This window comes from Odontesthes bonariensis, chromosome 16 (genome assembly GCF_027942865.1).
Source record: "Odontesthes bonariensis isolate fOdoBon6 chromosome 16, fOdoBon6.hap1, whole genome shotgun sequence".
NCBI classification, from domain to species: Eukaryota; Metazoa; Chordata; class Actinopteri; order Atheriniformes; family Atherinopsidae; genus Odontesthes; species Odontesthes bonariensis.
The window spans coordinates 9,247,231-9,260,319 of NC_134521.1; the positions used below are offsets into that span (position 1 = coordinate 9,247,231).

A 13,089-nucleotide genomic window follows, 5' to 3' on the forward strand; every position below is an offset into this window, starting at 1 on the left:
ACATTCACACAGTTACACCAAACACTACGAAGCTTGGAGTAATAAAATAAAGATAAACTAGCAGGTAGCATCACCGTTACAGGTGCTCCTCGGTCTCTGTGTGAAGCTCACGGAGCTAACCGGCGCTACTTCCTGTTTTACTTGTTTCAACATAAAAGCACGTGTTTCAAAATGAATTTTAAAAAAAACTCCTGCTTTTACAGCCAAGTTGAATTGTCTTCTCACCGTAGTAGTTCCAGTCTAAAATATCACTTAAAGGCAAAACACACAACTGATACCAGCAAGTCATTCAAGGAAACAGACAGTGGAGCGAGGCTTCTACATAAAAACTACTTAAAGATGCTGATGTTAAAAGTGTGTTTGCACAACAAATGTTATGGCACTTTCATTCATATGGCAGCACATTTAAAATAAAACTAAATGCTAAAAGCTATACACTACTTTTGGATTCATTTTTGGATTTTGCGTACAAATGAGATTAATCGTGATTAATCAGGGAAATCATGTGACTAATTAGATTAAACATTTTAATCGTTGCCCAGCCCTAATATTAATATTAAAATATCTAGATGTAGGCATGTGTCCAGAATGCATGAGCTGACGAACTTACTTGGTTTTACAGTAGGCAACAACGCAGACGATGCCCACCACCAACAGAGCCACACAAATACCCGTGATTGTCAGGACTCTCTTCTGGTAGAGTTCTTCTGCCTCTGTCAACATCACACCATCAAACACACACACACCCACGCGCACAACAGAGAGAGAAATGACAGGAGACAATTATCATCTTCAAGGTGGTGACTTTTCTACCCTTTTTTTTTTTTGGTTCTAAATCCTGAGCAGCATAAAGTTCCATCCTCCCCTCCCTCATAACCCACTGAACAGTTAACTCTGTCCTGCCATAAAATCACAAATGCAGTGAGGAAAGAGTTGGATCAATCTATAAACTGCAATAAGTCTCTAAAAATTAAGATAATTGTTCAAAGAACCTGCTAACTGTGCACATTAGAGTTAAAAATGTGCAGCGTTTGGCATGATAAGTCCAGCTTAGTGCCTGGATGCTCAAGATTCCCACTTCCATGTTAAACTGTTTATCTGCTTGTGCATTCAGTTGGTAAAAGAATGAGCTCTAATTCTCCTAATATTCTGAAATAACATAATAATCATATCATGAAGCATGATTGGGAACTTTGCTTTTCCAGAGAAGAGCTTGTGTGAGGGTGAAGTAAACTCTTTGTCCCCCCCCCCCCCCTGAGGAAAACTGGTCCTGGATGAATAATGCAATAAAAAATGAATTTGGTTTCATTCACCAGCAGCGAACCAATTTGTGTCAAATTTCTGACATCATAAATAAATCACTGAAGTCGGTTTATCTATCCTGGGTAATATTTCATGCTGCATGCTTTAAACAGAGGAAATGGATACTGTGTTTTTTTTACAATAACACATAATGCTCCCCTGTTCCAGTTCACGAATGCACCTGTATAACTGCATGATGTCAGAGAGGATGCCTCCAGCATTTGTTTTTATATTCTTCAAACACTGAAGCCCTTTTCTGGAAAAAGTAGCAGAATACAAAAAGCGAAACTGTAGGAACCTAAACATACAATAGCATTGCATGCTCACATCAGAAAGGATGAACTGAACCAGTAACAGACACATGATATCTCATTCTTAGAATTACATTTCCTCTATGCTAATGACAGGTTGATGTAAGACGGGTGGAGAAGGATCACATGAAAATTCGAAGATAGAGATGGCATATCAAAGATAAAGACAGACATAAGGGTTTGGAAAGATGGAGCAACAGAGGAAAGACATCTGGTAGCTACAAACATGACAGATCATGCTTGTTACAGATGAAACAAGGAATGAAGGTTCCAAGGCGAAAATGATGCTATCGGGATGATCAGTGCTACCAGTTAAGAGTACTATTCCAATCAAACGAATGAGAAGTGATTAAATTCATGTTAATAATGTTGGATGGAGGATCGGTTGCATTGACCGACGGGTTTGTCAGTCCGATGGGTTACGGTACGACCGCTTCAGGAGACTGATTAGTTAATCAAGGTGCAACATGATTCACAAATCACAGCACAGACGGAACAGGAGCATGTCAAAAATTGAAGGACGTCGTAAAAAGGCTAAGCTAGAATCAAAATGGATTGTTTCATACCCATAAATTCAATCCCAAGATGCTCTGCCAGTGCAGAGGGTTGAGAGTTGGAAGGAACAGACAAAAACAGAAGAAACAAAAGACCAGATTAAGATGGTGGCACTTTCTTAGCATGTAGTGGAGGAAACACAAATTGACATTTCAGCACCCGGGACAAACACTTTGTCAGTAATTGTGTGAGACGAGACACTTGCATGCAGCACACCACAACAAAAACTCACAGATCTGCATGGCCATGTAGTCCTGATTCTAAAAAAGGTTGATTTTTAAGACTTCATACAAGATAACCTATGTGATGCTTCCACAGTTTTGCTTGTTTTTTGGGGTTTTTTTGGCAGCTAACTATTCTTTCAGGTTTGTAACGACCTACTTTGTCTCATAATCAAAAGAAAACCTCCCAATGGGAACACAGCATCGGACGCACAGACGCTCTTAGTACCGCCGTATGAGGAAAACATGCGTCATCTGTGGAGATTACCTGTGGTTTCTGCTCTCTGAAGCCGCTACACCGTCAGTTCCCAGACACACCCATCACATGAACAGGCAAGTTGAGAGGTGGGTATCTGCGCCGCGTTGGAATAATATTGCTGAATGTGAAGAATTACGGCTGGACTTTATATTCTCTGGCAGATAAAGGCCATGGGGATGTTGTACCAACTAGCAGAGTCCATAATTCTGGCAGCTCACTTGCTTTACTTGGGCTAGGTCAAGTCCCAGCTGTTCTTAGGACAACACGCACTTATTAATCCAAGCCCTCATGGTTAGGCAGAAGCCATTCTCCCGTTCTCTGGTATCTCCTGAGGATGGGAGGCGTCTTTAAGTATGCGGCGTATGTGAGTGCAAAACAAAATGTAGTATATTGACACGGCCATGATGGATAAAGATCACTTGTTTCTAATTTCTCTGTGGTATGCACGTTAAGAGCCATAGATCTCTCTCGTCATATCATTGATCCCATTATTTCAACTCTTTCTGACACTGTTTTTTAACCCACCTGCCCTAAAGCCTGTGAACTATCTGTTGAAAGTATATAACCATGCAAATCAAAGTAATTAAAGGCCGGTCTGTGAAAACAGGAAATACATAGTGTCCTTGATGCAGATGCACAGCTGCACTGAAGTGAAACAGAAGGCAGAATAAGTGAGCGAGTGGAGGAAAAAGCTCTCCCACACACCACTGTCTGCCAAAAAGACAAGTAATTTCAGCACAGTGCATTACGACTTAATGCGAGATGAAATTACATATAGTTAACAAAAGAGTGGGTGCAATGTGCTCTGTGCCAACATACAACAAACAGCGAGCTCTTCAAGTTGGGCTACAGGGTTGAGTCTCTGTGAGCAGCATAAGGCGACTCCAACAACACATGCAGTTCGCTGTCGTCTGAATGATACGTTGAACTCAAACCTAAGCGACATGTAAAGAATGAAGGCTGCGTCAGCTTGTCTCCACTCCATGTGAACTGTCACCACAGTGAAACACCTCGAGGCTAGGCTCTATTAAACACAAGCAGTGGGCCTTAACAAAACTTCCGAGAATCTTAGTATAATTCTTCAGCTGATGGATGCTTTTGTCACGTGTAGCCAAGAAGATTGATTTCCCTCCCCCCGGGCAGAGCTGTTTGGCACAGGGCTCTTATGCAGAGGACATGTGATGTTTATCCACCATTTTGCTTTAAAAGCCGCGCTGCATTCTGCGAGAAATCTTCTCCTTGAACTTGAGTAAACTACGTACAAAGGCTGTGTTCGAAACCGCATACTTCTCCTACTACTCCCACTACTCATACTAACTTTTTGAGTTAGTATGCGAGTTTGAGTAAGCGAGAAGTTCCCGGATGCATACTAGATTTGCCGAAATGTTGGGTATGCATCATGAGTTTACTACTCATACTCAAACTACCCAAGATGCAACGTAACGTGACGTCGCCGATCGTCATTTTCTGTCAAAACGGCAGTTTCAAGCTAGCTACAACGAGGGTAGGTTCACTTCCTGTTTTCAAAACAAAAGCACCAAATTGTATCATAATGGCTTTCCCTATAATAAAAGGCAACGGGTATTTTATTTTGTGAAAATAACTGGAAATGCGTCGCTCACTACGGCTAGCTTTAGTAGCGCCGAATTCGTGGGAACAAAATTGTAAATAGCCGGTATTTTGTCAGGTTTTCAACACGTTGGGGATCTAAACGAATACTTTCTCGCCTGAAAATGTTTCAAATGTTGCTAAAGTTTACAGAGTTTAGAGCTTAAGCGAAATCAGCTTCAGGCTGATTTCGGCTCGGGCAGGAGCGAAATGCATTGTGGGTAAACGCTCTGCATTTTGTCTGATCGATCAGTATGCAGTATGGAAGTATGTAGTATGTAGTATTCGGTTTCGAACACAGCCAAAGTCTTTTTTTTTGTTTGTTGTGGAAGCGGATTCAATGACGCTGGGAATAAACTGTCATTAGATGAATGAGAAAAGCTTGACATAAAGAATCCTACGATGTTTATTTGAATCTCTTTGTTCTGTGGCATGTTCACATGTCAATCAGGTCGGCTTTGAAGCGGACCCAGACCTGCCTTTTCACGCGCTCTCAGTCCACTTGTCTGCTGTGCTCTACGCTTTGCATCACACCTTGATTTGTGTTAATCTAAATAAACTTCTCAAGTGCAAAGACACCCTTTGTTGTCCCTGTGTCACATCTTGAAGCGATGGGCTCGCTTGCAGATGAATGCAGGTACGTATTAGTCAGGAATCCAAAGTTTTGACCCATGCCCCATCTACTAATCATACTTCTATTGTAAGTGTAAATACGAGGCGCGTTTTGACTGAAACATATAATTAAGGACTGTGTTGTGCACAAGAGCAATCAAATCTGAAGCTTTAGATGATTCCAGCGGTGGCTCTTAAAAATCTCTCCGTCAATCGTGTGGTGCATCACCTTTCAGATACTCCATTTGTCATGCCTATTAGATGCTAATTGCTCAGACCTGTTTTACCATCCGTGGATTAGCTCTGGTAATATCATACATGCTTGCAAGTCTACGACTGATTGCATGAAGAGGCGTCAGCAGTGAGCCACATTAAGTGTTTTAGTAATTATTTAGCCATTAGACTGTGTTGCTACATGCAGCTATGTGCAAATCAACATCCACAAAGCATCTAAATTCAGACTATAACTTACTAACATGTCTTTATTCTGAGAAAGCACATGCAACGCTCTGTGAGTTAACAGGAAAAGCACATGTCATCACATGCAGACCAAACACAGTAACAGACTCTGATAATCTACGCCAGTTCGTGGTGAGTCATCAAAGGAGACGCAGACACAACTATTCGGTAATAAAAATGAATGCAAAATTTCTCTCTACACCCAGCATGCACGCACGACACGAGAACTGTCGGACACAGTGACAGAAGAGGAAGTTGACATACGGTAGAAACTGGCCATAACGTAGGTTTGACAGCGATCACCAGTAAAGTCATTTGGACACCTGATGGAAAGAAAGAAAGCCACAGAAAGAGAGGGAGGACGGAGGAGGAGGAGGAGGAGGGTGGTGGATGAGTGAGGAAAGAGAAAGAGAAGAGTATGTGTAAGAAAAAGTGAGAGGGGGGGAGAGAGACACAGAATTAGAACAACAGCACAACTATAGACAGCAGAAGCAGAGTGTTCCCATGGATGTCACCACCGGGTGCCTGGTGTGGCGCACGGCTCATTGCATGTTGACCTGGGAAGGAAAAAGATGAGGAGGAAGAAGAAGAGAGCTGGGGAGTGGGAGGAGGGGGCGGCAGGAGTCCAATGAGGTAATCCAGTGACAACTGTGCCTCTGTTCTCAGCTGCTCATATCAAGTGAACATACTTTTGAAAGGATTGGGCATGTACGACCGCAGCGGCTCAGTCTGTAAGCATCTTCGGCCGGAGTATCCGTCCGGACATCTGGGAAGGAGCAGACGCATGTTATGAAAAGGAAAAACACAGGAAGCGGGGTGCATTGTAAATTTCATTGGCTCAAATCCCTTCGGGTCACACATCACAGGTATACAAATATATCAAGTGGATCAAAAGGGGGAAAAACAATCGTGTGATATCTGGTTTCAAAACAGTGAATAAATTAAGTGTTTACAACTTAATCTGAGTTCAGATCACGATGGAAGATGTACACTGGAAAAAATGCCCCTCCAAATATAAGTAAAAAAACCAGCAAATACAAGATGTTTTTGCTTGAAATAAGCAAAAAAATCTGCCAACGGAACTAGTGAAAATCGGCTTGTCAAGATTTCTTGAAATAAGATGCGATATTTAGGACTTTTGAGATAAAAGTGATCTTGAAATTAGCTTAAAAACCTCTTCAAATGTAAAAAAAAAGCTTGTTTCATATGATATGTGACTCAAAACAATTTGTTTTCAAGCCTTTTTCATCTAACAAGATATTCCAGATGTGTTGTCTTCAAACAAGTCCCTATATCTTGCTCTAATAGTACTTGTTTGGCAGTTGTGTCTTATATTAAGTGCAATGAGATATTTGGACTAGAAATGAGACAAATATACTTGGTAAGACTTTGATTTTTTTCCAGTGTAGACCAGGGTTCAGCACTGGAAAAAATGCCCCTCCAAATATAAGTATAAAAAACAACAAATACAAGACGTTTTTGCATGAAATAAGCAAAAAAATCTGCCAATGGAACAAATGAAAATCGTCTTGTCAACATTTCTTGAAATAAGATGTGATATTTGGGACTTTTGAGATAAAAGTGATCTTGAAATTAGCTTAAAAACCTCTTCAAATGTCAAACAAATCTTGTTTCATATGATATGTGACTCAAAACAATTTGTTTTCAAGACTTTTTCATTTAACAAGATATTCAAGATGAATTGTATTAAAACAAGTCCCTATATCTGGCTGAAATAGTACTTGTTAGGCAGTTGTGTCTTATATTAAGTGTAATGAGATATTTTGACTAGAAATGAGACAAATATACTTGGTAAGACTTTGATTTTTTCCAGTGTAGAATGTTGCAATGGCTGTATCCATCCCTGTCTCATGTCTTCATAGGTAATCAATAAATTTGTGCAACAAAGCTGAAAATGAGTTAATGTGGTCCATTTTCCTTTGGAGCCTGTCGGGATCCCGATAGCTGCGTTCACAACCTTCAAACGTGACATTTTCTTTCCCAAATTTCTCTTTTTTACGGCTCAAAAACGGCAGATATGTAAATGTCTCTCAAAGGACGAATACCTCCGGACAACACGTTTCCTGACAGTCTTAAGCTAATGTGTAGCTTGATATTTTTGTAACCAAAGACAGACTATCACGGCCATCAAAGGTGCCGGGCACGACCGTATTTCCTCATTATAAACCCATTAGGACGAGCAGTTGGTCTTTTAGGCCCACCGACATTCCACTCGCAGCCACAACTGGACCACCAATCCAACAAAGGTCACCGCTGGTGATTTACGGGTTTCACACAATGCCTCCCAGGAGCACCATAACATTCAGCATTAAATTACTCATCCTGAGTGATAGAGTGGAACTGGGGGAACGCAGCACCTATGCACAGAGGAAACTTGGCTGAGAGATCAAAGAAACAGACGATCGCCGCGTAATTTAAAAATCAGGAGGGCGCACAAGCATCCACAGCGGCGCGCAAAATAAACATGTGACATTCAGGGGGATGTAAGCATTTCGCCATGTGTTGGGAGACTCCAGCCTGGAGCTGATCTTTGAATTATTCCAGTTCTATCTGATTGTTCAAAGGTTTGTCTTTATTAACTTTTATCCAATAAAAAAAACAGCTGTTACATGACAGGAATGTTATTTCCCTTTAAATGTGTTTCATAATGTGCATTTAACACCTGAAATGTCAGCTTTAACATACAACTTCTTATTTGACTGGCAAACAAATACTAATATTTCATCTTTAGCTCCTTTTTTACCAGTAACATACTTCAGCTCATCTTCTGACCTCACCTCTGCAGAGTTTAAAGCCTCAGTGTGAGGGAGCTGGACATTAAATGCAGGGCTGGGCTGTCTGTGGGACTTGTTTAGCCAGTGAGTAACACCCTGTGAAGTCTGGCCTATATTAAATGAGATGGCTGTGGGGCAACAAATCCCCGCAGGCCTTCACTGCATTATCCAACTTTTCTGGACCCGTGCCCTGGCCGTGAGTGAATTAGCTGCAGCAATTGAGTTATTGCTGCCTCCAATTTGTACACAGCCCATTGAGCGGCTGTTTCGGCCATGTCCTCGCTCCTTGTCGAGCCTTCCTCCTTTGGCCAACTGGGTGCAGGAGCCCTGCCAATGTTTCAGCTCTATATCAAGCCAGGCACCGGCCGAGGGCTCGTGTGGCAGTTTGTGGACATATGGTCTGAACAGAACATGCAACACGAATTCCAACAACCGCAGTACGGTGCTCGCTTGTATGTTATGTTCTGTGGTTTTAAAGGGGACATATCACGGAAATCCCCCTGTGCTTGAGAGCTTTAACCCTTGACTTCCATCAAGCTTCAACTTCAGCTGGTTCACTAAACCGAAGGAATAGATAAGCTTATAATTCTCCACCGGTACTTTTGTTTAATGTTTTGTATTCCAACAGGGAAATCCCACTTCTTAGACATTTTTACCAGTCAAAGTAGAAATGATGATAATTGAACGCTAAAAAACAGAGAAATGGGGCGTTGGTGAAGTCTGGAGTTTACCACATGAGGTGAAAAGAATGTGCATAAAAGACGAATAATTAGCCTTCCAGCTGCCCGTGGTCCAACTACAGGCTGCAAAAATGTGAGAATGAAATAGTGGGTCACATCTTTCTCTGTCAGTGTGGCGTGTGGTTTGAGCTCTCAGGTTTTTTCCTGTAGGGTGTTGAGTACTACAGATCTCAAAAGAAACAGACCCCGAGGAAGAGAGTGAAGTCGCTCCATGCCTCGAATATAAGAAGCTTGACTGTAGGAGCGAAAGGTGTGGAAAAAAAGCAGCTGTTGCACCGTCCTCCTGAGTTATTCTGACAAATCATGTCATAGACATTTCTTTACAGTCTGCAGAAAAAGAAGAGCATATGTCTCCTTTAATTAAAAGATCAAATCAAGTTGGTGATCAGGTTCTTATATAAATCTCGATGTCTGCTGGAAAAAATGCCCCTCCAAAAATAAGTTAAAAAAAACAACAAGTACAAGACGTTTTTGCTTGAAATAAGCAAAAAAATCTGCCAATGGAACTAGTGAAAATCGGCTTGTCAAGATTTCTTGAAATAAGATGTGATATTTGGGACTTTTGAGATAAAAGTGATCTTGAAATTAGCTTAAAAACCTCTTCAAATGAAAAAAAAAAGCTTGTTTCATGTGAAATATGACTCAAAACAAGATGTTTTCAAGACTTTTTCATTTAACAAGATATTCAAGATGTATTGTATTAAAAGAAGTCCCTGTATCTGGCTGAAATGGTACTTGTTAGGCAGTTGTGTCTGATATCAAGTGTAATGAGATCCTCAATGAGACAAATATACTTGGTAAGATTTAGATTTTTTCCAGTGTGATAGTCTGAGCCGAGGCACGTTTAGTTTAACATGAGGACGACCAGCCGATATTTGCTTTAAAGGAGCTGAAACCAGTGACGACTTCTTCTTAGAATTGACAGAAAGTCTTTTTTTTGTGTTTCTTTCTTCAGAAAAGAAGAAAAAAACCTCCATGTTTATGTTAAAGTGTCCCCAGTAATGTGTCTTTGACCTTAAAGGTAGGGTAGGAGATCCTGGATTTTGAGTCCAGCGAAGCTGCATTTTGAAAATACACAGGTAAAAAGTCCCAAACCTTTTCTTCACTTTCCCCCCGAAGGCACGCCTCTAGAGTACATGAACGCGCACGAATGTGCACGAGCGCTGTTCTGACAGCAAGCATCGATCGTTGCCGTATTTATTATTTAGTATTTAGTTTATGCTAACTATACGTTTAATAATGCTAGGTGCTAGCCAAGCTGGCTCTAGTTTAGCTTCCTGCCAAACTTCTGGAGGCGTAATTCGTTCACGGAGCAGGGTACGCGCACAGAGGGAAGGAGGGGGAGGGAGGAGCAGATTGCAGTTTGATAGACGGCATCAGAATCCAATCATTGTGAACGGTCCGTTCACAATGATTGGATACTGTTTTTCCTAGATTGTACGTTCTAGAGGCCACTAAAACTTTTCATATTTGTGTCAAAACTTTTAATTAATTGGTTGCAATGGGGGTGTGAAGAGTATTTCAAGCAATATGTAAAAAAATGTTCCAGAAAAAGATCCCCTACCCCGCCTTTAAGTTTTAACGCAAACTAAAATGTAAATGTCAAAGGAGAAGGGGAAAAAAAAAGAACAGAAAGGGCCGTTTCTTGGAAAATGTCAACCTGTTTTCCTCCTGAAAAGCAGAGATACATGGTTCCACCGCCACGCTTTACACATGGGTCTTGATCCCCTCTGCCAAATGTAAGCAACGATTCTATTTACCTCATTGGGGGCCTCTAACAGGCATAAATATTTGCTCACCACTAAACCAGTGACTCATGACATTTTGAAAAGGCTTTTAATGTGCAGCCCTCCTGTACACTAAACATGACTTAAAAGGATGAGCACACCACCGCCTCGCTCCACTATTAGTGTTAAAATACACAACAGGTGGCTGGTTAGGAAAACTGGCAGGATTTCCCTGTGATGTGTTGCTGCTGCTGCTGCTGAAAGAAAGAAGCAGGGGGAATAACACAATATCACAGAAATAAAAGGTAAAAAACAGAAAAATGTTCAGGTTACTCGTGTTCGGGGGTCAGGACGAGAGCTTTCAGATTCACTGGGGCGAACAAAACAACATCCAAGGCCGAGATAACTCACTTGCAGGAAAGCTGATTTATGCCATGGATGAAGTAGCATTCGCCGCCATTCACACAGTAGGACTTCTCTGTCTCGTTGCATCTTCTGGCGTGGCCTGAGCCTGGAGATAGCGTTGTGGTTACTATGTAAAAACACAGAAAAAAACACACGTTAACTTATTCCTCTGCCTTATTAGGTGCAGTCAGGCGGATGAAAGAGGATTTAAACTTTGTGATAAATGGGATTCGTCCTTTTTATCAACATGATCCTCTGCATGTCTGTAAATATTCTGTGATCTACCCACACTATACACTTGTATCACTCCAAGGACTCTTAGTTTTCCATCCACAAATGTAATTGTGTCTCTAAGCCGTGTTGACGCTATCTCAAGACGTTCTATGAGCAAAGATAAATATTTTCCTGGCTCAGCGTAGGAGTTGTTTATGCGCTGACTCAGGTCCTTGGAATGGGCTAAAATGTCATGCATCTGAACTTAATCCCCCTCCGATTGAACAGATATAACATGTTTGGGATAGAGTCTGCTTATCGGAACACAGGTAGGGACGTTTGCTGAGGAAGGGGGGAAAGGCCGTGGCCAGGATGGGGCCTGGGGAGGGAGAAGCGTGCTCTACATATCAGATGCTGGCATGTGATTCCAACTGTGTACCTGCTGCAAGACGCTACAGTTCGTTAGCGGGGACACAGACGCTTTGCATTGGGCACACCTGCACAACTGCAAAGCGTCTGCAGCCTAAAGGAGACGGCCAAAGGCTTTTAATCAGACGGGCGTCTGACTCTGACACATGTGTTTGCCACCAAAACTAGATTTCCCATCGGCTTTTTTGTGCTTTTGTTGTTTTATTTGCAGCAGGCTAACAGCATCAGAGCGATTTTCCACTGGATCAGAGGCACACTTCTTCTTTTGGCGAGTACTACAAAGGTTAATTCATCTGCTCCTTAACATGAAAAGCAAAACAGATTGCCTCAATTGTTCAGTTCCAAGTCTGGCTTTGCAAAAAGAACACTGATAAGTTTCCACTTTGCAAAGTACGAGCACAATATTGTAAGACAAACTAGAAATGTTGGGAAAAAAGAGAAAAAATTACAGAAAACGATGCCGTTGCGTCGCAGAATAGTGCAGAATTCCTTTCTAAGTGAAAAAATACAGTCCAGACGGAAGGCATTAAGGTTTTTACTCTAAAGAACATAAATCCAAACAGCAAACCAAGACATGAATCGACAACTGGTGTGACTGAGGAGTTAAGTTGTGATTTATGCCTGATGTCAGTTAAAAAATGGATCTCATTTGGGTCTAACCTATAAGCTGCTCTCTTTCAATACACAAAGAGGCTACACCATGCTACGTTCACTGTTACCCAGCTGCTCATCAGAACTACTCAAACCTGACTTCTTGTTTGGTGTGCTGACATGAAAAAACACCTCATCAAACAAAGCTGTCGAGATGAAGGAACCTCAAAACATAAAACTTATAAAAACAGAAACTTTATTCAGAGCTCAACTGTAAAACAAGCTAAACAAAAAGGCTGCAGAACGAGCTGGAGCAGATTCTATGTAGGGCAACAGCCTGTCCCAGAATGCACTGATGGAAGGGAGGGGAACGTCCTGGACAGATCATCAGTCCCTAGCAGGGGAGGCGGACACTCACACTCACACATAATCTCCCTCTGATTCAGGTGGACTGTGAGGGAAAACCCACACAGGAGGTCAGAGAACACTTCAACTTTAAATCTTACATAGAAAAGATTGTGCAGTCCAAGCCTAATAGGCTACATCTCCACTGTTATCTCTTTCTTTCCAAGGCGCTTTCCTGGTATTTCGTTTAGGTGCTAACACCACTAACAAGGTTTGTCATTAAAAGCCTTTTTACGTGGATTAATACTTACGGGCTTAAAAAGTGACCACTGCTTACTTCTGTCTATTCTAAGGCTCCTTTTACTGTCCTCACTGTCAGTGATGGCTATTTAAAAGAGGGCTCTGTGACTCATTGAATACTGAGCAAGTCACAAACCCTCTCTTATCTCTGATTTTAAACAAACCGAAACATTTTTTGGCATTTATAAAGCTCAGCGACGATACTTTTTTTCAGCTG

At 41.5% G+C, this 13,089-nt stretch overlaps 1 protein-coding gene across 4 annotated transcripts in view; it reads right to left on the minus strand.

The window, feature by feature from the left end:
- nrg2a (neuregulin 2a) overlaps nucleotides 1–13,089 on the minus strand; it is an 80,175-nt gene that overhangs the window by 10,954 nt on the left and 56,132 nt on the right. For 2 of the 4 annotated variants that reach the window (XM_075487686.1, XM_075487689.1), the window contains exons 4-7: nucleotides 11,001–11,121; nucleotides 5,592–5,650; nucleotides 2,180–2,203; nucleotides 611–713 (exon numbers count right to left, since the gene is read on the minus strand). In XM_075487686.1, the coding sequence (XP_075343801.1) occupies nucleotides 611–713; nucleotides 2,180–2,203; nucleotides 5,592–5,650; nucleotides 11,001–11,121 (307 nt within the window). Of the gene's footprint in view, nucleotides 1–610; nucleotides 714–2,179; nucleotides 2,204–5,591; nucleotides 5,651–6,016; nucleotides 6,094–11,000; nucleotides 11,122–13,089 lie in introns of all 4 variants that reach the window. The other 2 variants (XM_075487688.1, XM_075487687.1) reach the window with 2 other exon arrangements.